General features: G+C 33.7%; 1 protein-coding gene and 1 long non-coding RNA gene across 3 annotated transcripts; one reads left to right on the top strand and one right to left on the bottom strand.

Annotated features, from left to right (window-relative positions):
• Positions 1–1,558: 1,558 nt before the first annotated feature.
• LOC121419279 (proton-coupled folate transporter-like) lies at positions 1,559–21,080 on the bottom strand. The gene is made up of 7 exons (XM_041613672.1): positions 20,633–21,080; positions 15,630–16,576; positions 15,011–15,265; positions 8,761–8,844; positions 8,018–8,174; positions 6,393–6,445; positions 1,559–5,518 (listed from the first exon to the last, which is right to left on the bottom strand). The coding sequence occupies exons 2-7, from the start codon at positions 16,492–16,494 to the stop codon at positions 5,388–5,390; spliced, it is 1,545 nt and encodes a 514-aa protein (XP_041469606.1). The 5' UTR covers positions 16,495–16,576; positions 20,633–21,080; the 3' UTR covers positions 1,559–5,387.
• On the top strand, positions 10,562–15,004 carry LOC121419280. Of its 2 annotated transcripts, XR_005970567.1 has the most exons (5): positions 10,562–10,894; positions 11,342–11,420; positions 11,784–13,958; positions 14,406–14,484; positions 14,848–15,004. It is a non-coding gene; the product is annotated as an uncharacterized LOC121419280 (long non-coding RNA). The 2 variants fall into 2 exon arrangements; XR_005970566.1 differs by lacking the exon at positions 14,848–15,004 and having other exon boundaries at positions 14,406–14,841.
• Positions 21,081–25,363: the final 4,283 nt, after the last annotated feature.

The raw sequence follows: 25,363 nt of genomic DNA, 5'->3' as shown, positions 1-25,363 counted from the left end.
GCAAGTGGTACAAAATGACTATGATGTAATTTATTTAGAAATATGTTGAAAGCAAAGTATTTTTTTTCGAGGATACGTATGTAAACGAAAATTTTCTGAAAAGTCACATCTTACATTTTCCTTGATTTTGATGAGCTGAAAGCGAAGGTGTCTGGGTGTTACTCTGGTAATTGTCAGAGAAAACAGAATTCATCGAATGACAAATCCGGCTAGTCATTTCATAAAGCGTTTCTGTTAATGTATTAAGCAAACATTTTGACGCTAAATCTGATGAATATCACCTCTAGAAAACGATCAGGTTCCCCTTACCAAAAGGCTTGTACTTCATAACAAAAAATAGAAGACTTACCGATTACCATACCCCCCCCCCCCCATTTTCAGTAGATCGTAAACTTTGTCATTTTTCTCTTCTTTCTCACTGTCTTTTCTGTCCGTCGCTTAATCCTTTGTGATTTATTTCTCTTATGTTTTATTCTTTTCTCTCCTTTATTTTCCATCCTCTCCATTTATTATGTCTTCTATTCATCATCCTTTATGCTCCTTCCTTTACTTTATTTCATTCTTTTCTTTCAAAGTTTTTCGTTTTTCTATGATCACACAATTTTCATATTAGAAGGTTTATAACACATAAGTTTTACTATCATATTCCGCATTAAGATAACTTGTGTCACTTACATCATTGATATAACATTTTCCTTCCGATGGCATAAACCATTCTATCTACGTTTAGGGCCCAAATCATTTTTTCTACTTATTAACATTAATATTTTAACGGCTGGACATGTTTAAAATACTTTTCTTTTTTAAACTTTGTGATTATCTTGAAGGAGATTTACGTAATACGAATTGCACAGATTGAAAAAAAAAATTGACGTAGATTGTAGTCAGAGACTAACGGAATTCTAGATTTTTTAAAAATCCTAATGTTTATTTCAGTTTTAAATCTCAGAGGATTTTAACTCAAATTTCTTGAGATTTAAAAATAATCTTGGTGGATTAAAACTAAATCCAGAATTCGATTAGTCCCTAACTGCATTCCACCCACATTTTATATTTCAAGTGTATACAAGATTCTGTTTTCCCACGAACTGAAAAAAAAGATACCAGAATTTCCATATAATGTATGAATTCCTGATCTATGAATCCATCTCTATTACAATGCTGTAAATCAAGAAATAAAGAGACATATTATATATCACAATATCTGCATTTTGCCTACTTTATTTAATCTTATAGGGGAAGTTCACTCTGACATCAAGAAAATTTCAATAAAAGCAGAAAAATGAGGGAACATATCAAAATAAAAATATGAAAAAGAATGTAATATTTAATGCACAGGTAAAATAATATTTTCTAAAATGTCACTTCATAGTATATGATATGGGGAGCTGCTTGCATGTGATGATTAAATTCATATTTAAAAAAATAAATAAGTTTTTATTTCACAAGAGTTTCAACATTTTTTCTGCTTTTACCAAGAATGACTAGATATCAGGGTGTACCTCCCCTTACATACATGATTTCAGATATCAACAACATTACAAAATGAACTCATTAATGAGCTTGTGTCAAATTATCATTATTCATGAGTAATCAAGTGTTTCATGATGAAGTACATGCTGTGAATTTATCCTATAAAACAATTAAAAAGGGAAAACCTATACTATTATATGGCACATAACAAAAGGCCAAGAACATTACAAAAGATTCAATTAAATATTAGTAATGTAAAAATGAATCTGAGTTAAAACAAGTGTGTGAGATATCAATTTTTTTTAATATAACAATAACTTATTCAAATGTGTTTTTCTTTTAAAAGTTACAGTGAAACCTTTATGTAATAAATTAAATTTTTCACTGAACAAAATCTAAGAACTTCACTGATCTAGAAGTAAATAATGTTATTTAATAACTAGATTGAATAAAACAACTCAAAAATTTCTTATAGGAACATGTACATGTAGTACAAATCTAATTACTTTGTATTGTCATTGCTTTGAGGAAATATTGCTGTGCCAAATCACTCCAATTGATAACCTCATAAAAGTTCTGTAACAACTTGCAAGTAGCCTTGGAAAACATATTTCTCAATTAAAAAGAAATTATTTGTACCGGCAAGGTAATATTTGATATATTATTAAAAGGCAAACTTTAAATAGTTTTAGGTAATTAAAAACAAACTACAAATTTATCATACAAATATTGCTTCTCATCCAATGCCTAATTTCACCACAAGGTTTTTCATAATTCAGTTTGATTCATATTTCTGAATCATATGAACCAAATTTCCCATCTCAAAAAATGTACCCACTATTACAGTTGTAGAAATATAAGAAATCATTGATGCCTTATACAGCCATTGCTCAGCACTACAGCAATTAGCTTAATTAATCTGATGTCTGCTTTTCACTACATTTCCAGCTAAATAATCATTCTAATAAGTTTTTTTTTTTACTGATACATAGACATTTCAGATGATTTGCAATTCAATGATAATAGGTAGGCCTACAGATCAAACTAACTTGCGTGTTTCATAATACATGCCCACAAGTTCGATTAAGGTATAGGTTTATGTATGGTAAAATGTGGGGATATTGGGTAGGTATTTAAATGTCTTGGAAAGGAATTCCCTCATTCACATTAATCATTAGAGATTGGTTGACAAGAATACACTCAACATCATACACTTTTATCAATGTGTATTTGTTTCTCTTTCAAAGTGATTACAAATTTCATATAAATACCAGTTTTCCTGGGATCTAATACTTCAGATAAATCCTTTATATTCTTTCCTGTGCTCAAGATTCATTGTATGTCTTAAATGTATAAATTTTCACTTTGCAGCCCATGCTAACTTATTTCTTAGTAAAAAGTTGAAGATCAACAAGCCTCATCGATTGGTGGTGCATGTATTATGAAACACACAACTTACCATCAAAGCAAAGTATGATATACTTTGTTTTATGATAAACCCCAAAAGTAATGTCTTGTTTTGTTTATATTCAACATATACAATTAACAAATAAGAAAATAGATACTGATATACTTTATATACACACACTTCTTGAGAGAATATAAAACAACATAATACACTATGAATCTGACTTGCATGGAAGTATTCTTGGTAATTCACTAGTATCATTATATCAACCTTTCGTATGGCACATCACACACCCTTATGCCATAGCATGAATGGTGTAAGGATACCTGCTTGGAAAATGTGACATTTATCGTTGAACATTTCACCAACCGACTCACACACATTTTTTTTTCAGATGTTACTCTTATCATATGGGCATGCAGGAATAGAAATGGACAAGTCATACCTGACACATGCAGCATCATAAATACTGTTTGATATAAAAGGACAAAATATTCAATTATTGCAGAATATATTGTCATGCAACTTGATCCTCAGAGAGAGAGATATATATATATATAGGAATAAAATGTCTTGAAAAAATGGGAAAAGTTATTCAAATGAACCTCATACCAAACTGACACAATAACACCTATTGCACTACCAACTTTAACAGCAATAGATTAATTTTAAAAAGGGGCTATTCCATAAAATGATCAACCCTTTTTTACAGCCACCCCCCCCCCCCCCCATTTTTTCAAGTCTTACTTCACTCTATACACTGAGCAAATCATGGTCCTTTAAGAACATTACAGACTTTCAAAAGAACCAGAGATCAGAGACAGAAAATTTCATGAAGGTACCAACATATAGGGGGCGGACATACATCTTTTATGGAATTGCCCAAAGGTGTATTTAAAAAAAGAAATATAAAAGGGCAATCAGGAGCGATCCAGGTACTTGATATTGATAAATTCACAAAGTATTTCATTATTTAATATGAGCACCCTTCCACCTCATTTAAAATACAAGTCACCAAAGGAATGAACTGCTATATGCTATTTTTAAAACATAATGAAACTTTATGTGTATCTCAATATGATTTTTCTCAAAATGTTCAATTTTAAAATGGCCAGCCAAAGGCCAATAGAAACAATTTACAAAAACATCTTCACAGAGCTATTGGTCAATATAAAATTACCACTTGTCTATTGCTATGAGCTATAAAGTAACTTGTAAATAGCCTGATTACTTTTCAGCATGAGTAAATAAAAAGCACTAATCAAATATCCAAGACAGGAAAACAAAATCAAAACTAAAAGCTACTGAAGGCAAGGTCAACAAGCAACTATATCAAATTTTCTTTCCAATAAATATCATTAACATCAGCAAAACATGATTCAACACTTAAAGCATAAAATACATTAAAAACTTGATATGATTCAGTACTATTTGCCAATACACAAGCATATAGATTGAAATTCCTTGTTTCACACCATTCCCAATACAGTGGAGTGTCAGTTTATATTTTGTCTCAGAACACTTTTCATAATTATTCAAAATTTATCCACTTGCTCTGTAAACTTGAAATAATGTATGTGTTGGATGTTAATATATGACAGTTTGCATACAGCATAAGTAGTTCTTTAGTACTTTTCTTTTATTTTCACCAATGTCGTTCAATGAAGCTCAAAGAGTTGCAAAAAGTAAAACTTGGACGGATGAATGCAAGCTTGGAACAAAACTTACATGCCACTCACTTCTCTTGAACTAATATTGGAAGAAATAGCAAATAACTCAACAAATACAATGCATAAATTATATCAACCTGCACATCATGTAATTGAAATTCATTGAATTCTTTCCACTCCCTATTTTTCTAATCTTTTTTTAAGTTCAATTCCATGGCACATTATTGGAATGGTATTGAGATGGAAGCTTTTAAATGAAACTTTAAAAATGGCATGCAAATATGGAATGTTTACTCTTATAAGAGACATCAACTGTAATGTTGTATAATGTTGTTATCAGTAGACACTGACTAAAAAAAAAATGTTTCAATGGGAATACAATACTAGTAGGATTATTATCTATCACTACTTACAGATTAAAATATCAAATAACTCACAAAGAAGGTTGGCCAAATGATATTGGAAATTTTAAAAAGATTTCCTATTTCTCAAAAAGAGAAGCATGAGACTACTGGCAATACCAAGTCTGAAACCAAAAGAACAAACAAAATAATAATTTTTAATGTCGGAACATTCACATATTCTTTTGAATTTACACATTACAACTTTTAGCACATTTCTTGATTTCATTATATAAATAAAAAATAATAGTAACTTCATAATCTGAACCGAGTCATATGTTGCTTTTCACATCATCAGATCCTCCTATCGCATGTTGGTCTATTCCTAGTTTGTAAGTGCAAAGCATGGTTACAGATCTCTAAAAAAAAAATTGAGAAGACTTAAAATGTATCCTTCATGATCCCGAGTTATAGTAATCATCTGTACACACAGGGTTATACATCTGTTTCTACGTGTCTATGTGCCATCCCAACTCTGGTCTTCTGTAAGTCTGATAGGCTTATGATCTCAATCTCATCTTCTTCATCTGTCTCTTCATTATTCAGAAGTTTTACCACACCATCTCCTATTGAAATACAGTAAGACAAAGGGTTAAGAATTGCAATCCTAAAGTCATAACTTGAAAACAAACTTATCTAAAACCATTATATGTACATGTATATCATTGCATGTCTTATTTCCTAGCAGTTAAGGATGTTTCATAAAGCCATGGAATCTCCAGGAATTGAAAAATAAGTGGAATACGGCATACGGAATAGACCCGTCAGCCATTTTCAATCATATAAGATTATTTCCCCAAATCGACAATTTTGCAATTCTATTGTCTTGTGTCTGTAGCTAAATTAATAAGAAAAAGTATGTCTTGTCTAGTCAGAATAGTAATTTCCTGAACCCGCAGTTGTAGTACTGATTCTTGTCACAATTACATCTTCTTGGTTGAGCAATGGAATTTACGTGACAGCTAAGATTCATATAAGTTCACAATAAGTGAGAATAGAAAAAAACATTCATTTCTAAAATAAATTTTCAATGAAAACCAGCCCTATCTTACCATGTTTAATAAGAATAAAATACTATCTCTATTCATTACTCTCAATTGATATTTCCTAGTATTTTGTAATAAGGACCTTGTATGTCTGCTGATTTTTAGATAATAAATCAACCATTTTTAAAATACAGATCAATACTTCATAACAATGCTTTTGATACCCTTTGGAATAAACATAACAGAGCAAAATGGAACATATCATTGTGTTAGTGCAGGAACGCCCTCTGCACCACACATCCGCGCACCACTCATAGAAGTGAGTATATGTTGTATGATTAATTAAATGCCCTTATGCAAACTACTAATGGCATTTCTGTGTGCATGCAATGTGCAAAAGTGTGGTGCTTAGAGTGTTCCTGCACCAACACAATGCAATGAAATAACTTTTAACCTTTTTCTTGGTACTCTTCTGACCAATCCTTCTTCATATCATATTGCAGATATCTGAATGAGTGATAATAGAAAAAGAAATTAATGAAGAAAATCTATAAAAAGGATGAATACATAATGTTGGAATGACATATTTGTTACACTCATTTAACATAAACTTACAATTTAAACAAACTAAATACCAGCAATTTAATGCAGTTATTACAACACAGGAATCATTGTTATTATTATTGCTAATATTAGCATCATCATTACATAACTGTTATTTTCTAGCAAGTAGATACATCCTTAATTGCAAACAAATGTACCAATATTCAAGAAAAAAATTACTTACCAAGAGCATTCTTAGAAAAGATATATAAGTGCAATAAATGTTTTAAATAAACAGAAATCATATGTCATCATTGATTTACAAACATATTGAATGATTAAAAAAGTACCCTAATATGCTTACAAAATTCTGGAAATTCATGATATAAATTTATTTCAATGTTCATTATTGACCGATTTCATTTTCCGAAGGATGACATAGTGATATTAAAAAAAAATCCCATTTAAATTCTTGGATGACAGTTTAAAACCCATCAATAAAATAATTTAACAGTACAATAGAAACAAGTTATTATTAATCTTTAAGTGATGTTACAGCAGCGAATAGGTGATCTTTCATCAAACCCATCTGTCAGGGTGTAATTAAAGGTTGAGACAAACCAGTTATGCAAACATTAAAACCTATTACTCCTTCATGTATACAAGTAATTGTGGTTTATCAGTCTTGTTCATGTAAAAACATATCAAGGGTAATCATTAACAAAGTTTATGACCACCAAGATATTAGTTTTTTTCCAGAGTTATAACAGGTTAAGAAATTTCCCTAGACGCCGCATATGGGCTTTGAATATCCAAAGTAGGAAGCCAAGAGCCTACAGAATAATAAGATGTGTATGACTTTTACAGGAAATACTGAGGTAATAAAGCTTTACTTATAAAATAACATCAGCTCCATGCACTAATTCAAACATATGGAATAATTGGTTTCATAAAAAACAATTGTTTTATTTCCAGACTGCCCTGTAAAGGAATCATCTAAAATGTGAAATGGATAAAAGTAACTAAAAAAACTTCTTTTCCTGTGTGTGGGTGAAGGTGTGTGAGTGCATTCCCATCGCCCCCCCCCCCCCTTCATCGTGGATTTGTAAGCATCCAATGGAAAGGCATTTTACATTAAGCAAGACAAGAAACAAGTGAAAAATGTGCAAACTTTAAGGTTTAAAATACTGTTGTATCAGGAATCAGTCAAATACAAGTGCACTTCAATTGCTCACTGCAATATTAATTGCTGGTTTCATTCCACACATGTGAATGCACCTGGTTATTTTGGTCTGAAATGAGGTCTTATGATTGTTACATTCTAAAAATATGTACAATGTGCATGGAATTTCTGAGAGCAGATCCCCATCACAGTCAATGACTCTAATATTTATATTTTCTTTTACCATAGCACGTACACTCTTGATGTTGAACTTTCAAAGACTGCACTAATTACAAGGTTGTAGGATCTGAATGTTCTACTATCCCTCAAGGTCTGAACATCTGTTGGTATCAAGCCATAATATGTATACTTACATGGCAAAGACGAGACTGATTAAAGATAGAAGAGCCATAACTAAGAATGAGAATCCTGGCCAGAAATCAAGTGTAGCTCTGTAGAGACTGTTGAAGAGTAATGAACCAATCAGGAGCATTGAAGCTTCTACTAGAGATGAACAGGCAAACATGGCACCTAATCAAAATAAATAAAGAGAAATACAGTCACAACACTCCTGGGAACTATAGATCATTTGGAAAAAGAAGCATTAAATTATTCTCTTTGAATATATTTACCGTACTTAAAAATGTTTCATCTCAATGGTTGTTTTCATGTGTATAATTTACCTTTTTTCTGATACCATTGTGAAAAAGCATCATAGAATATTATTGAGACTCTGTCATTGTGAGATCATGTCTTCCTTTTAATTAGCTTCATGAAACATCAACCTAGAAACAGAATAAGTAAAATGTTGAAGTTTCTTTTGTTTTGTCGCAATTTTTTTCTTTTACTTCTGACCTTTTAGAATTACATAATCTTATTGAGAACAGCCATTTTGGAGACCTATCCCAATTTGCTAGTGCTATCTGGGACATTTGGGGCCTTTCGAATTATTATCCTTCCCATGCCCCTAGCAATTCAAAGATGTATTGAATGTTCTCATGAATTTGTTTGATTATACATTAGTAAGTTATCCCTGTTGACAAATGCATATTAACAATGTATATTTCAACCATCTAATTCTAAAGTCTATAATGTATTGAGTGTTTTATTTACTTACCAAACTCTGTTGACTCTACAAGTCTTGTTGCTATTGAACCCTGTACTGCTCTTGTCAGACCAAACAGACAACCAATCACAGAAACTGAATAAAATCAAAGACAATGCACTTAAAATAATCATAAGACTGATATAACTAAATGATGAGAACTTTTTATTGAATCCTCACTCCAGAGAGGTGCACTTGAACTCTTGAAGTCCTCTATCTCCACAAAGCAGACTATTTTTGTAAAGAATTTGATGTTTTTTACTTTACATGGGAGATATTGCATGTGAATCTGATTGTCTTTCCCAAATAACAATTTTTCTTTTACAGTAACTTGAAAGATGATTGGTCATTATCTGGTACTTTTCGCTAGGTGTTTTTAGGCTGTACCCCATGATTATTACCAGATTTACAGACTGGTATACATATTTTTTTTTTTTGGGGGGGTTGTTCAATTGGTTCAAGATTAAGTTGGTTTCAATAATAAAGTGCCTTCAATCAAATTGGAGTTGAAATACTAACCACCATTCATGTTTTGGAGGATTTTAGTGGCAGGACATGATAAATATACAAAGTGTACAGTAAATACATGTATGACCTTAAAAGAGAATTGAACAATGCCGTATTTCAGTTTTGAGGAATATCATCATAACATTATACTCATAGGCCCATATTCTGAAGTCAGGTTTATCTTAGACCATGGTCTAACGCTGTGCTAAAATTATGGGAAGCCAAAAATTCTTTTCATATTGTATATTTCTTAAAAATGTTTATTATTTTGTTTCCTTTTGATTTCATATTGAAAATACCTCAGTATACTTCAGATATCATTCCCAGATAATTTGAGTTTCATTTGAGTTAATTGAATGTATTTTGTTAAGGATTTGTGCCCTAATTGGCTCTCAATAGTTAACCACAACTTTAAACCAAGGTTTAATTTAAACTCAACTTCAGAGTACAGGCATTTAGCTTTTATTCTGAAGTCCAGTTTAATTAAGACCATGGTCTAACTCTGTGCTACAATAATTATGGGAAGCCAAAAATGTCAAAATTTTCATTAACAACAGTTTCTAATGTTCACTTAGTTCTGTCACCATGCTATAATAGTGAAGAAAACTTGCTTAGTTATTATTCCTAGACAGTTGTGAATGACCTGAATACAAATGAGCTGAAAAATCAAACATGCTTGTGTCACATTTGGCTATCCATACTAAAACCACAGCTTTAGACCAGAGTTTGAATTAAAGGTAAAAGAAAGTAGTAGTTGCAGCAAACAATTATTTCATGAGAAAGTCTTTACAATCAAGGTTAAATGCCACCCAAAATCTCATAAATCTACCATGGTTCTGGTATGAAAAACCGATAAGCCTGATGCTCACTAACACAAAAATCATGTGGGGCAGTGTATTGATATTGCTTCGAATAATACCTGACATTCTATGGAATTCTGTGCTTATTTTGCTCATTTCTCAGCAATTACACATTTTTCTAGAGCAATTTGGCATATATTTTTTATTTATACGTACAAACACTTGGGAGGTCATTTTATTAATTTAATGGATTCGGTTCAAACTCACTTTGAGATCTTTACAATTGGTATTTTTTTTTAAACCAAAGTTCAGAATATGGGTCATAGTTTAAAAAAGTAACTCAGAATGTGCAAAAGCAGCCCAATGTATAAGTAGGCCTATAGAGCCATAAATTGAAATTTGTCTTGGTTGGCACCACATTATGTAAATCCAACAGAGAGGTTATCCACTAGTAAATGATAATGTAACAGGTCAAAATGAACTGTTTATTGAAAATTCATATATTTTCATTACTCGTAATAATTCGTCTGTAAGTAATAGATGCCTTTAGAGGAAGTGCACAAGAAGTAGTTAAAAATAGAAATGTTAAACAATCTTCATGCTTTTTAGGAAGTATGATTCACACTCTTTCTGGGTAAGAGTGATGCTGAATGGTCTTTGGGTCAAAACATCACATTCCAGAGCTATGAGCTTGTATTATGGTCAAGGCTTAGCATATGTGAATGGAGAGTGATGACTGCATAAAAGGGAGAGAGGAATTTGCTCCAATTCACTCCTGCACTGCACCCCATTCATGGGGCAGGCAGAGAGGCTTCTTCATTTTCGGGTCAGAATTATAGGTAAGATATTATTTTGTCAATTCTGTTAGTTTTGAACAATAGTTTATAAAGTTGGTTAACAATGTATTTTCTATTGTTCGGAATAAGAGGTTAGGTTATATTAAAGTGCTATCTATGCTAGCATAGCATACATGTATTTGTCTTATTCTAAGGGGTTTTGTGAATTGAATAATTAATTAGTTGTGCATCTGTCTTTGTCACTTCAGATGATTTTTGTGATATTTTATATTAATTACTTGTAATTGTATACTTGATTGTAGTATGTAGTTATAAACATAAAATGTGTTCGGTTCTAATCGTAAAGTAAAACGGTTTAGTAAAATGATCTTTAGAGTTGAAGATTTTGGTTATTGAATTGTAAATTCAATGTTTCAGTTTTGTGTTTTCAGAGTAAAGGGTCACAACGATTGCTTACTATGTGGAATAATTGTTACTTTCCTTTTAAAGGTATTTGACATGACATTCGTGTAGCGGGTGAGGCTATCACGAGAGGAAATAATATGGTCCTCTAGGCCAGATTGCCAGGGTGAGTGGTTATCATTTATAAACCACTGTATTTCAATGCTAATTTGTTGGCATATTTTTATTGTTGGTTGGTAAATTTCACTTAATGGATGTATTTCATTTATTTGTTGGAAAAGTTATCCATAACGATGGAGGAACTGAATTTGTGATTAGATGAGTTGAATTCAGGCAATATTGAATAAGTTTTAATGAATGGATATAGACAACATGTTTATCATTTATTATTACGAGTCTACTTGACGTCATATTGATGAATGTTTTATCTAAGAGTCACAAGCAAATATGTGTATATTTCTATTTTGTGCGTTTTTCAAACATATATCATCATTCTAGTTAATTGTTTTATTCTCATTGGTTTTTGCAGGTTTTTTTTAATTTCTTTATCTTTTGTTCCTGTACTTGGAAATTGTGGAATTTTGTATATAACGACTCATCGATATTAAACGAACCGAAACACAAGGAATGGTGTCGTGTGTCATCTTTCTGCATCAGTTTCCGCGTGTTACAAGTGGCGTTGTCAGCAGGATCGATGTTCGTCGTTGGATACAACCAAGTTCAAACCCTGACAATCTGAGGAGCTCATCCGTGGACATCTTAATTTGTAAATATTAACGTAGCTTTAACACTGTTTAAGATGTATTTGTGTGTGTGCATAGTGTGAATGCGGTAGCCAAAATGTAGTTTGGTTTAAAATAATGTGGGGCTACAAGTGTATTTAATAGGGACTAATACTAGTGGGAAGGTATTTTAAGAGATACCCTGTAAGAGTTTTCAGACCAAATGGCTTTGGTCAAGGGAATACTGAGTACTGTTGAAGATTAGTTTTGTGTTGTCATGGTAATGCTGTGGTTTGGAACAGTCCATGCCCCCCTTCTTATGTAATTTTGGCTGGTTGGATGGGAACCACACATTGGGGTGTAGGAAGCCAGAGACACCAGTATTTTATATGTTGATAGGAGGGAGTACAGTATGTGCAGAGAAGCTCTGGGTTTGGCAAACATGATTAACTATGAATAGTTGAGGCGTTTCTTTGTCTGATACTTGAAGTTTGTTAACTTTTTAATTTTTGTTTTGGATTTTGATTAATATTCGGTTTAATTAAGCTATGGCGTGAATTAATGTTAATTAATTGCTTGATCCAGAATGTGTATTTGGTAGTTTTAGGGGCTACTTTGGAAAAAGTAGGGGAGCCCACGTGTTGATGAAAGTGTTTTACTTTCATGTGTCTGTGTGTTATAATGGTTATCATATTGTAATATGCTGATCTTTCTGATTTGTAACTGGGATTTGGCTAGGAGTACTGCTAGGTTTAGTCAGGATAAAGTATCAATGTTAATTTCGAGAACCTCAATCTGAGACCGGGACTGCATTAGAGGGATACTGGAGTGACTATTGGGGCAGTAAGGTTTTTCTCTTTACCTTTGTTTATCTGTTAACCTTCGAGGCCGGAAAGGACGCAGTGGTAGTTGAGAGAATTAGTCATAAGTTATGAGATTTTTCAGTGTGTTATATTGGTATACCATTGTTCCATTTGAAATTGCTAAGATTTGGGGAAACATCTAGTAATTGTTATTTGTTTATTGTCTTGTAATTCTTTAACAGTTTGAATCGGCTTAAAGTATAAGTAGGTATATTTTTGGAGGTTTAAGGATGACATTGTAGTGATTGATTTTACTGGCTATAATTTTATAATGGTCTGTTATTCGTTGAGATACATGGATTGTGAAGGTTTATGTTGATAACTAAACAATTGGTTGGTATAAACTCTGGAGCTGTTAGGATCAGTTAGGAAGCACTTGGAATGTTCAATGCTAGGAACCTCAACATGAGACTAGTATTACATAATATGGAGTGTACTTGAAAACTGAAACAGTTGAGTTTTTGCACTAGATATGTTTTCTGTGTTTATTCTCGTCACGAGACCAGGAAGTTCGTATTAGTGGTGCGGGTTCGCCAATACCGTGTTATTGCCGAGATTTTTATATTCTGTATCGGGTGATTACTGGCTTTATATATTTAGTGCCATGATTAATTGTAAATTGATTTGTTCTGTAACTGGGAACAAGCATCTCCAGGTCGTGTTATTTTAAGTAGGACTTTAATTTTTGTAATAATTTTGGTATAGTGAGTGCCGGGACGTCACTCAATTAAGTAGGGGAGTATGTAACAGGTCAAAATGAACTGTTTATTGAAAATTCATATATTTTCATTACTCTTAATAATTCGTCTGTAAGTAATAGATGCCTTTAGAGGAAGTGCACAAGAAGTAGTTAAAAATAGAAATGTTAAACAATCTTCATGCTTTTTAGGAAGTATGATTCACACTCTTTCTGGGTAAGAGTGATGCTGAATGGTCTTTGGGTCAAAACATCACATTCCAGAGCTATGAGCTTGTATTATGGTCAAGGCTTAGCATATGTGAATGGAGAGTGATGACTGCATAAAAGGGAGAGAGGAATTTGCTCCAATTCACTCCTGCACTGCACCCCATTCATGGGGCAGGCAGAGAGGCTTCTTCATTTTCGGGTCAGAATTATAGGTAAGATATTATTTTGTCAATTCTGTTAGTTTTGAACAATAGTTTATAAAGTTGGTTAACAATGTATTTTCTATTGTTCGGAATAAGAGGTTAGGTTATATTAAAGTGCTATCTATGCTAGCATAGCATACATGTATTTGTCTTATTCTAAGGGGTTTTGTGAATTGAATAATTAATTAGTTGTGCATCTGTCTTTGTCACTTCAGATGATTTTTGTGATATTTTATATTAATTACTTGTAATTGTATACTTGATTGTAGTATGTAGTTATAAACATAAAATGTGTTCGGTTCTAATCGTAAAGTAAAACGGTTTAGTAAAATGATCTTTAGAGTTGAAGATTTTGGTTATTGAATTGTAAATTCAATGTTTCAGTTTTGTGTTTTCAGAGTAAAGGGTCACAACGATTGCTTACTATGTGGAATAATTGTTACTTTCCTTTTAAAGGTATTTGACATGACATTCGTGTAGCGGGTGAGGCTATCACGAGAGGAAATAATATGGTCCTCTAGGCCAGATTGCCAGGGTGAGTGGTTATCATTTATAAACCACTGTATTTCAATGCTAATTTGTTGGCATATTTTTATTGTTGGTTGGTAAATTTCACTTAATGGATGTATTTCATTTATTTGTTGGAAAAGTTATCCATAACGATGGAGGAACTGAATTTGTGATTAGATGAGTTGAATTCAGGCAATATTGAATAAGTTTTAATGAATGGATATAGACAACATGTTTATCATTTATTATTACGAGTCTACTTGACGTCATATTGATGAATGTTTTATCTAAGAGTCACAAGCAAATATGTGTATATTTCTATTTTGTGCGTTTTTCAAACATATATCATCATTCTAGTTAATTGTTTTATTCTCATTGGTTTTTGCAGGTTTTTTTTTAATTTCTTTATCTTTTGTTCCTGTACTTGGAAATTGTGGAATTTTGTATATAACGACTCATCGATATTAAACGAACCGAAACACAAGGAATGGTGTCGTGTGTCATCTTTCTGCATCAGTTTCCGCGTGTTACAATAAGATGGATTTTAATACCTGACATCATCACTCCAGTGGTCTTCGCTACAGCCATGGTGGTGTAACCAGCGATGGTAGACAATATACCCAGCTCCGCCCACATCATATCCCTGTCTGGTGTGCTGTGATTGGTCACCTTAGCTATGATAGGGACTACCAAGATGAGAGCCACACCCTTTAAGGCGGTCCTTAGGGCAAGGTATACACCTACTGTGGATGGGGGCCAGCTGAGAGGGGAATGCTTGGTATATAAGATGGTCAGATCCATGTCACCTAATATAATAACAAATTATTTGTATGAAGTTATTCAAATTAATTAGTCAATGCCTTTACATGGATAAAACATATTACATAAGAAACATAGTTCTAGCAAGTCTGGATTATTCTATAATGATTTTTTATTCTGAACTCACTATCCAATTCTAATAATATCTATTGCCTTGGCAATTTCAATAGGCATTTTTTTTATTGGTCTATTTTGTGGCTTGCTCTTGAACATAAATGCTAGGTTTTTCTTCATTTCAGTTCAATACATTTTTTGTCAGCGAGATAACATGAGCTTAAAACCATCAACGCATTTGTGAATGAAATTGATTAATATTAAAAAGCAATATCCTTACACAAGAATTGTACTCACCAGACTGAGCAATCACTCCTGTGATGGAGATCATCGCGTTAAGTATCAAGTGCTTTCTCCTCGAGCCCTTTCGCTTCAGGAAAATGACAGACATAGCTCTCTTAAAACTGTCCACAACATAGCTGCAGCACTGTACTGCCTTGTTGGGAGGCTTAGCTCCTATTCCTGCAGAACCATTTTGTTTCAAGTCTCTTTCATGCTTTGGTAATGATTCCTTTAAATGTATTGCAATGTACAAGAGAATAGTTACATGTAATGAGAGGTACAGGAAGAAGACTGGTGCAAACCCTAAGCGTTCTGTCATTGTACCTCCTATAACAAGTCCCAAAGTACCTCCAATATAGACCATTGCTTCTAAAAGACCAAGACGCTTCATACGCGATGATGGGTCTGTAATATCTGTTATATAGCTAACTACAGAGACAAAAAAAGTTCCTAGATTACCAGTTATTCCCATTGCAACGCCACTTAGTAGTAAGGTCTCCACTGGCCAATCTATGTAGAATGAGTTGAGGATGAAGTTAATTGCTGCAATTGATGTGCCAATGGAAGGTAGCGTCATGATGATCTTTCGACCTAACTTGTCACTAAGGGGCCCAAATATTGTGGCCATGATGGCACCTGGTACCATGGAAGCTATATTGAAATAGAGGATCCATTTTGTGGAGTCACTCTCTACATCATTCTCGATCTCAGCAAATGCTGTTTTATTGCTGCAGACACTGCCCTCATGTGATAGACGACACACCTTCTGTATAATGAGGAGCTGAAGGACCGGACCTTGGATGAAGAATCCAAACATAAAGAGGAAGAGGACAGGCTCAACAGTCACAGCTTTGAGATATCTCACCACAGCGTTTGCCATGATTACGGAATGATGATGTGTATTTATCACCTAACGCATTCCATTGCTCGCTGATATTGCTGAGTGACCAATCAGAAACAATCTGGAAAAATAAAACACAAACAAGTGTTCAACTTCAACACAAACAAATTCAGTACGATCTAGTTGGATCAGTACGGTCAAGTCACATGTGCTATTACATAAATCTAATTCTTGATTCAATTCTTGATTGATGACTTTAATGTATACCAAGAATCATCTTACAAATACATTCAAAGTTTAATTATTACTAGGTCTTTTTTTATTTGACCAAGTTATTTAAAGTTAGACTTATGTGATGAGGTCGATTATGAAACCCTGATTCCCTAAAAATCTCATCAACAAAGTTTGCTTCTGTCATGCGCTGTGCCCATAGGCAAAGTAATGGTATTGAGGCTTTAACAAACAGCATTCAACAACACAAGAACAAATTCCAGTTTACATCATTTATCATAATTCATATCTTAACATCCTTTTAATGCTTGCATTGGTTGTAACTTCACTACCGCTAACCCAGGGAGCTCCGACCCGCATTACAGAATGGCCAATCGAGAGTCGAGACTGGGATAGGAGAGCCTCGATGTCAGGATACTGCCACACGATAGACCTTCATCCATATAATCGTGGTAAGTGCATAATTTCTGTTTTCACAATTTCCTTTCCAAATTATTGAGATCACAACCTACCTAAGTCCCGTTTCTATGGTAAATGCACGGTGGACTCCTGGGCTCCGCCACCCCGCGAAGCCGGCCGGAGCTCCCTGGGTTACACTACCGCTAGCCTCCACTCCTACAGTAGCAGTAGTGAAGTGAAGTGGAGCCTATACGAACCCTCGCCTGAGGTATAGCAACACCAGCAGCATTTCAATAGTAATTGTTAAGTTCTCAGTTTACAATATCTGCATGGTTACTATGAATGATTCGAGTTCTGAGCTTTTCTGAGACGTGGTGGTAAAACACGTGGTCATTCCTTAAGGCTTAAAGCTAGAGAAGATATTCGTGTCTTGTTTTTCTTTGCCGAGTGATAGATGTGTGGAACAGTCTCTCAGCTCAGAAGATGTAGTTACTGCTTGTTCAGTGATTGCATTTAAGAATAGACTGGATAAGCATTGGGAAAAGATTGCCTATGACTTTGAATGATTTTTGGATTCTTTTGTGTTTCCATGGATTTTTTTCACTGTCTACGATACCCCTGCCACCCCTCCTTGCCAACATGATAAGTACCGGTTGCGCATTTAATTTTGTCTGAAGGAGAGCAGCAATAGACATTTCTACTTTGATTGATGAACAGGCTTAACTTGTTAGTCCTAGTAGGACCAAGGAGATATCACCTCTAACTATATCTCCTTGGTAGGACTACATTGTTGGAGTAAACTAACAAGTAACATCACCATGAACAACATACATTGTCTTGACTGTCATGTCATGACTCATAAGTTATTACAATAACTAACCCAGGGAGTGCCCGGTCCGCGTAGCGGTCCGGCGCCCAGGAGCTCATGTATTGAGCCATACTCATGGGACAAGGGTAGATTATGGTCAAAATATCTAGCAAGATAAATTATGAAAACAGAAATTATGCACTTACCACGATTATACGGATGAAGGTCTAACGAGTGGCAGTTTTCCTGACATCAGGGCACAGACTGGAACCTCAAAAAATGAAAAGTTCTCTCCTTCTACCCCCGTTTCGATCGGCCATTTTGTTACAATTCATAAAAAAATGGCCGATCGAGACGGGGGTAGGAGAAAACTTTTCGTTTTTTGAGGTTCCAGTCTGTGCCCAGATGTCAGAAAAACTGCCACTCGTTAGACCATTATCCATATAATCGTGGTGAGTACATAATTTCTGTTTTCATAATTTATCTTGCTAGATATTTTGACCATAATCTACCCTTGCCCCGTATGGTCAATTACACGGTAAGCTCCTGAGGCCCGTTTCTCAACACCTGGACAAGTTAGTCACATCTTTATCCACAAACCACGGAGTTAGTTCCAATCTTACTAAACCTGTTTTACGAAAGGCTTCCTAACTAAAATACCTTGACATCGATACTATCGGTAAAAAGAGCAGACGAGACGTAGCCTTAGTCACAAAATAGCATAATTTTCAAAAAGAAAAATTATGACAAAATTGCAAATATTGTGATGAATTGGGAATTAAATCTTTTATAAATAATAGCACAGGTAAATTATGCATCATACATACTTAGACCATGAAGACTAGGGCATTCAATTGCTGAAAAATGGAATTATAAATAATTTATTTCATGACTAAAAAATCACATGTGGACGTTGAGATGGGTATCCCCGGGATATCCAATCTTAATAGTTTACGAAAGTAAAACCATAACGGTTTTATTTGTAAAATTATGATAATTATACAATGTTTTACGATTCCAAACATCATCAAAATATAGTTTAAATTTAAAATCTTTGATATCGAAACTTACGATTTGACAAATTATATGCATAAATTAGAGATTAAAATTTATCCAAATGTCAGTTGGGTCTGAAAACGACAAATACAACTCCAGTTATGGATGGCCTGGCGTGGTAGAATTTCTATCGATTAAAATATTTTACTATTTCAAAATGAATAGTTTTGTGGCGTTTTACCAACAGTTTTCATAGTCACTTTGTATTACAATGATCATTGAATGCATTATCCCACTTGTTTTGGGATGTAATTTCAACCTCTATGATTGATTACGTAAGATTATAACTTTCAGATTTCTCGGCACTTTTGCATGTCATAGTCTACCCAGGTGATGCCACTACGTCATTAGGAAAGAAGTTATGACAGGTACGGAGGTGTCATAAATATTTAGTGAGGTTGTTGTACCCGATCTTGGTAGAGGGCTTCGTGAAACGGTTAGCGGACAAGTAGCTCACTATCTCCGGTTTAGTCAAGAAGTTAGACTTATGACGGTGTTGAGAAACAGGCCCCTGGGCACCCGCGTAGCGGGCGGGAGTTCCCTGGGTTATACAATTAAAGGTCAAGTCCACCTCAGAAAAATGATGATTTGAATCAAAAGAGAAAAATCAGATAAGCACATAGACCAAAAGCTTCGGCCTCTGTTATGTTGGTTGTTCAGCTGAACTCCGTTGGCTTCACTCACCAAATACAGAGACCGAAGTTCTAGTGCGATCTGTACAGGGGACTCAATGGCCATATGTTTATGTACTTAAGATCAGATAAAACGGGGAAGTGAATTTGCGCGACAGCCGAGGTAAGTCACTGTTTTTGTTCCTTTTAACTTGATTTTTCTCAGTTTTTTGGCAATTAATGCCAAGAGGGAATATTAATTTGCATTTTGGTTGTGTTAACTTTCAAAATTTTTATTCATTAAAGACAAAAATTGAAGAGCCCTGACAGGGGGGAATTTGCATTGCAAGTCCCCTAATGGTGGCTGCACGATAGCGAGCCGTCTGTGTACGAGGAGAAATAAAAAAAAATAAATGTTAAAAAGCTCCTCAAAACAGACGGCTGCCAGAGCTAAGCACAATGCTGAAGATTTCATCAAAATCAGATGTCAAATAAAAAAGTTATGACTTTTCAAAGTTTCGCTTATTTTTAACAAAATAGTTAGGCCTAGGCTATATGAACGAGCTAGTTACATCCAAATGAGAGAGTTGATGATGTCACTCACTCACTACTTCTTTTGTTTTTTATTGTTTGAATTATACAATATTTCAATTTTTACGAATTTGATCATTACGGATTAGGGCCTCCTTGCCTGTAGCACAAAATGTAATGGAATTCCATGTGTTCACGGAGGAATGAAACTTCATTTCACATGACAATGACGAGAAAATTAAAATATTTCATATTTCAAACAGTAAAAAACAAAAGAAATAGTGAGTGAATGACATCATCGACTCTCTCATTTGGATACTGTTTTTGTGAAATGAAGCGAAATTTTGAAATGTCATAACTTTCTTATTTTACATCCGATTTTGATGAAATTTTCAGTGTTATGCTTGTTGAATTTTTCTCTTTTTATTCAAATCAAGTTTTTGTTGGGGTCCTTTAACAATAACATGACAAATACCGAGTAGAATCTAGATTACTGACAGAAAATCAATCAACTTGTAGTTGTACTCCTTCTTAAACTTACCGACAACTATGAAAGTAGAACTAGGCTACATGTAGCTAACGTTAGATCTTACTTCTTGTCCTCTTCCTGCAGCTTATTTTGCGTGCAACGTCTATGCTGCCTGCTCTCTATATACGAATTGAATAGGGTGCGGCGGCGGCCGTTTCGCGATGTATCGAGCGGCGCGGGCTGCTAGCCTATGCGGCTAGTACGCGGGGCACACACGGCCACGACCCTGCTCTGTGGTACGGTGTGACCGTTGTCGAGCCGAAACTGTATTGGCTCATTAGTCTGCAGGCACAGTCCCTGATTGAAACTTTAATCAACAAAAGTTGATCTTCACTCTTCACCCCGCTCTTCACACAAGACTAGAACAAATTAAACTTGCTACGAAAAATAAAAGAAGCTATTTGAAAAAATGTGTTTTTAAAGACAGCAAATTCTGACTGTGTTTTCTGACTGTACACAGTCATTGTCAGGGAACTACTTAATTAGGCTGCATAGTCAGACAACGTTTCTCTAGCCGAGGGATTTGCAGGTACCGTAAGCACAGCAATCAGACTTTGGTTCATCATACGGTACGGGGGGGGGGGGGGTTGGAAAGAAACAGCGCAAAATGATTTCTTTTTTTTTTATCTAGCTTTTCTAGAGACAAAATGCCCCTCATGTCAGGCTGAAAATCATTTTTATTTGGCTTGTCAAAGTTTTCGGACAAATAGCACCCTATAGGTTGCATATTAGTGTTCTGAAATGAATGCAGCTTTTCTTGAGACAAAATCGGGCGAAGTCGGATGTGCATTTGACTTATCTTTCTTCTATTTTTATTTCCACTTTACAAACTGGATTTAGCTCATATCCTACATGTTCCAGCCTCAATGGGAGGGCTGATCCCCCCTCCCCCCACCTCATTATTTTAGAACTTTACTTATAGCTATGCATGACATCTATTTTCCTTTAAATTGAGGTAACTTGGTAAGTATATTTTTTCATCTCATCGAAACAATAAATCTTTCAAAGCTGTCACAAAGATATGATACAATTCAAAATGTTAGAAGGAAAGCTTATGTGAAATGACTTTAGGCCCTACACAGTAGATCTAAAGAGCATTGTGTCAGATGATATATGTCATATTTTATCTTTAAATCTTTTCCTCATATCATAATGCACCCATCATTCAGTCTCATATTTTCATTCTGCCTCTTTCATTAATGATTTACATAAATACATCTCCAATCTAAAACCCCAACTCACCCCTCTCTCTCTTCCCCCCTTTCTCTCTCCCTCCCCCCCCCCACCTCTCCCTATACTCTTTCATTTTCTCACTCCCCCTCTCTCTTTTAAACTCCACTCTTCCCAAACTGCTTTCCAATCCATTCAGTAAAATAATCATGATTAAAACAAATAAAATCTTTGTTTTCATATATGCATTCACATTTTATTTCGGTATTCAAGTTAATTCTCTTAAACATACATACAATGCTTAAGAAGCAATACAATATTATTATCATTATTATTATAATAGGTTTCACAATGGGATCAGATTTTTTTTCACTATATAAGAATACAATAATACATGATAATCAGTCAAAATCAAAACAGAAACAAATACATGAACATAAATACATTAAAAACATATACTCAGAACAAAAGAAAAAATTGTAGAACATGTACCATTGCCCACTTCATAAAAAATACTACTATTGGTCTTTCAGGTACGTGACACCCCAATCATTTTTTTTTTTTCATTTTTTGTGTTACCTATTTTGTAGGAACATACTTGGTTGTTTACAAATACAAATATAACACTTGACATGTAAGGACAGAAAAAAAAATACAGTGCACCTTTGGTATAAAAAGCTTTTAGCATCCTGAAATACAAGCATTTTCTGCCTACTTCTTTAAACTCACTAAAACATTACATCCTGAGATAACATCCACTTGTACAAAGAATCAAATGCAATTCTAATCTTTAATAAAAATCTCATTTAAATTAAATCAAATGAGATATTGCTTAGTTGTGGTAAAATGTGCTAACCTAGACATTTTTTTTCTTCATATTATTCTAGTTTAGTTACTAGATATCAATAAACATGAACACATTATATAAAATACTATAATGCAACTTCCTTACTAGTTTTTCTTCCTAGTTTTTATATGAAAAATAACCCTTCTTCAATACATTTCACATGACACCCTGTATGTACTTTCCTTTAATCTATGAATGGCAATCAGAGTACTGTTGCCATAATAATACTTTCCGGAGCCTTCTGCATCAAATTTGAATCACAATTCATTCTCATTTCTTTAAATTTTGATACAGGCATAAAACATATCATATTTACTTCTATATCTAAAATTAGTAATATTACCAATATTGCATATACACAGGACTGAAAATACATCATAGTATATCATTAAATGATGGAGCAGCACAGCTGCAACTTTTTGATAATCTGAAAAAGAAAATAATAATCACAACAATTTGGGGCATTAGAGAAAATAAGTACTACTAATGTTAAAACAATATCAAGACTGAAAAATCCATGAATATTCTTTTCACTTGAGATCAAACAGAATTCTATATTATCATGTTTTGAATACAAAATCAGAATACAAAGTATGTGATCAAGAAGTTTGTTGTAATTAAATTTACACTGTTTGAAATAATCTGAATTAACCAGAATACAAAATATACAAACAAGAAAACTGAGATTAAAAAAAGTAAAAATAAAATCACCATTTAACTTATTTTGATTTCATATCTGTGACAACATATACTTATCAGTATAAATAGTCAAGGTGATAACTATATTGTGTCAACTTATAAAGTTCAGGCACATTTTGATTCAATGCAAATTATTAATCAGGAAATCAACCATGATGGATGAATAAAACCAGTACCATGACTGTGTTTTAAATATTTTTGTGTTTGTTTAAATGATGCTAGACATCCTTCAAGAAAAGAGCAAATTTCAGGGCACCATTTCATGAAAGCTTTCAGCCAGTCCCAACTAAATGGTCAATTTTTACCATTTCAGTGAAATGCATGGCTTTGATTTACTGCGATTTACTGAAATGCATGGCTTTGATTAACTGCGAAGCACCATAATGTTAATATGGTAACAATCTTAATGTTAATATGGTAACAAAATGCATGGCTTTGATTTACTGCGAAGCACCAGAATGTTAATATGGTAACAATCTTCATGAAAAACAGATTTTTAGGAGACACAACGAATATAGAAATTTGAGAGTATAAGTATTGCTTTTAAATTTGATAGATATTTTTTTATCTGCAATTTCATTATTTTGAACATTTACTATTACCACTAATAAGAATGTAAAAATCTTTAAAAGGGGGGTTAAAATGGAACAATCCCATTAAAAAAATTTATCAACCCAAGACTCTTACATTCCTACCCCCCGCCCCCACAAAAAAGTATCAATTCAAGTATGGTAATAATACCCTTCCCAAATAGTCAGCAATGCACACCCCTTTCCAAGGATAGCTTGCACCACCAGCCTACATGTACTGCCCTTACAAGAATCATAGTAGAATATTATCTTATCAACTACCTAGAAATGATTTAAAGTTTGCCTGACTTAACATCCAACTACCTTGCAAAAGAATAGAATAACTATTTTTCTTAACTCCTGTCAAAACCACTGTCTGTCATGGTGTGCATGTGTATATATAATAAATATTTCCATTGTTTTTATCTGAATGCCTTTGCATAGTTTAATGTTGTAAAGAGAGAGGAGAAAAGAAACATATTCATCTGATTTCAATCTGAGTTCAATAGATACCTGAGAACGAACTGAACAGCCTCATAATAAAAATAACTCCAATAATTTTCACCCCACATAAATGCTGAAATGGTCTAAAGATACTTTCATGGAACACTAAAAATAGAGTTACTTGGGCGTGATGTATCAAAATGAACACCCATTTTCACATAAATTACAGAGAAATAATTTGATGCATGAATATATCTATATGTTTTCTGCAATGATCACATTGTAGAAACCACTGCAGCATTATTTTCATGACCCCTCAATGAGAAAGTACTAAGGGGATAAATTAATTTCAAATTCTTTTCAAATCATTATCATGAATACAGGTTTAATTTTTCCCTGGTTCATATAAATGCATAAAAAATCAGCATAGTGTTTTTTTTTTCAATGTTATCGTGTTCAAACATGAGGCAGAGTCACTTGTCATGCACCGTATGTGTCAACACTAGATTGAAAGAGTTTTATACACAGTTGCAAACTCATGACTTCACAATGCTATACTAGTTCATGAGTAAGATATCAGAACTTATCACTTCAATTGTACAAACTTGATTGGTTAATAACTATTTTGCAGTCCCCTAAAATGCCTCTGCAATATCTTACTTCATGCATCATTTACCCATAACTTTCATACATCAATGCTACCAAACTTTGTCACTGAGCTTTCTAACATCACATGTTAACATGGCCTTATGATCACTATGCACTCTTTATATCATTGATATATACTAAAAGATAGAGCCCCTTTTCTTTGAAATGTTCACAAATGCTTGTATTCATTCTATGGATGAACAAGCATAATGATGCAGCACAACTCTCATTCAAAATGTAAACATACAATTACTATTTGTTCAGGACTTTGATTTATCAGCTTCAGATTAAAAGTTGAACTACTAATTTGAGTAACACGATCACTTACATGAAGGCATATAAGACACTAAGCTCTTTTATCAAAAT

Source organism: Lytechinus variegatus, chromosome 7 (assembly GCF_018143015.1).
Source record: "Lytechinus variegatus isolate NC3 chromosome 7, Lvar_3.0, whole genome shotgun sequence".
In the NCBI taxonomy this organism is placed as follows: Eukaryota; Metazoa; Echinodermata; class Echinoidea; order Temnopleuroida; family Toxopneustidae; genus Lytechinus; species Lytechinus variegatus.
This window is presented reverse-complemented; position numbering and strand designations above follow the sequence as displayed.

Excerpts from the sequence above, each read along its gene's own strand:
- LOC121419279 (XM_041613672.1), bottom strand. The coding sequence starts at position 16,494 with ATGGCAAACGCTGTGGTGAGATATCTCAAAGCTGTGACTGTTGAGCCT. Across the intron at positions 15,266-15,629 it reads AGGAGTGATTGCTCAGTCTG|GTGACATGGATCTGACCATC; the intron begins GTGAGTACAATT and ends TTATTATATTAG. Across the intron at positions 8,845-15,010 it reads CACTGGAGTGATGATGTCAG|TTTCTGTGATTGGTTGTCTG; the intron begins GTATTAAAATCC and ends GATTTTATTCAG.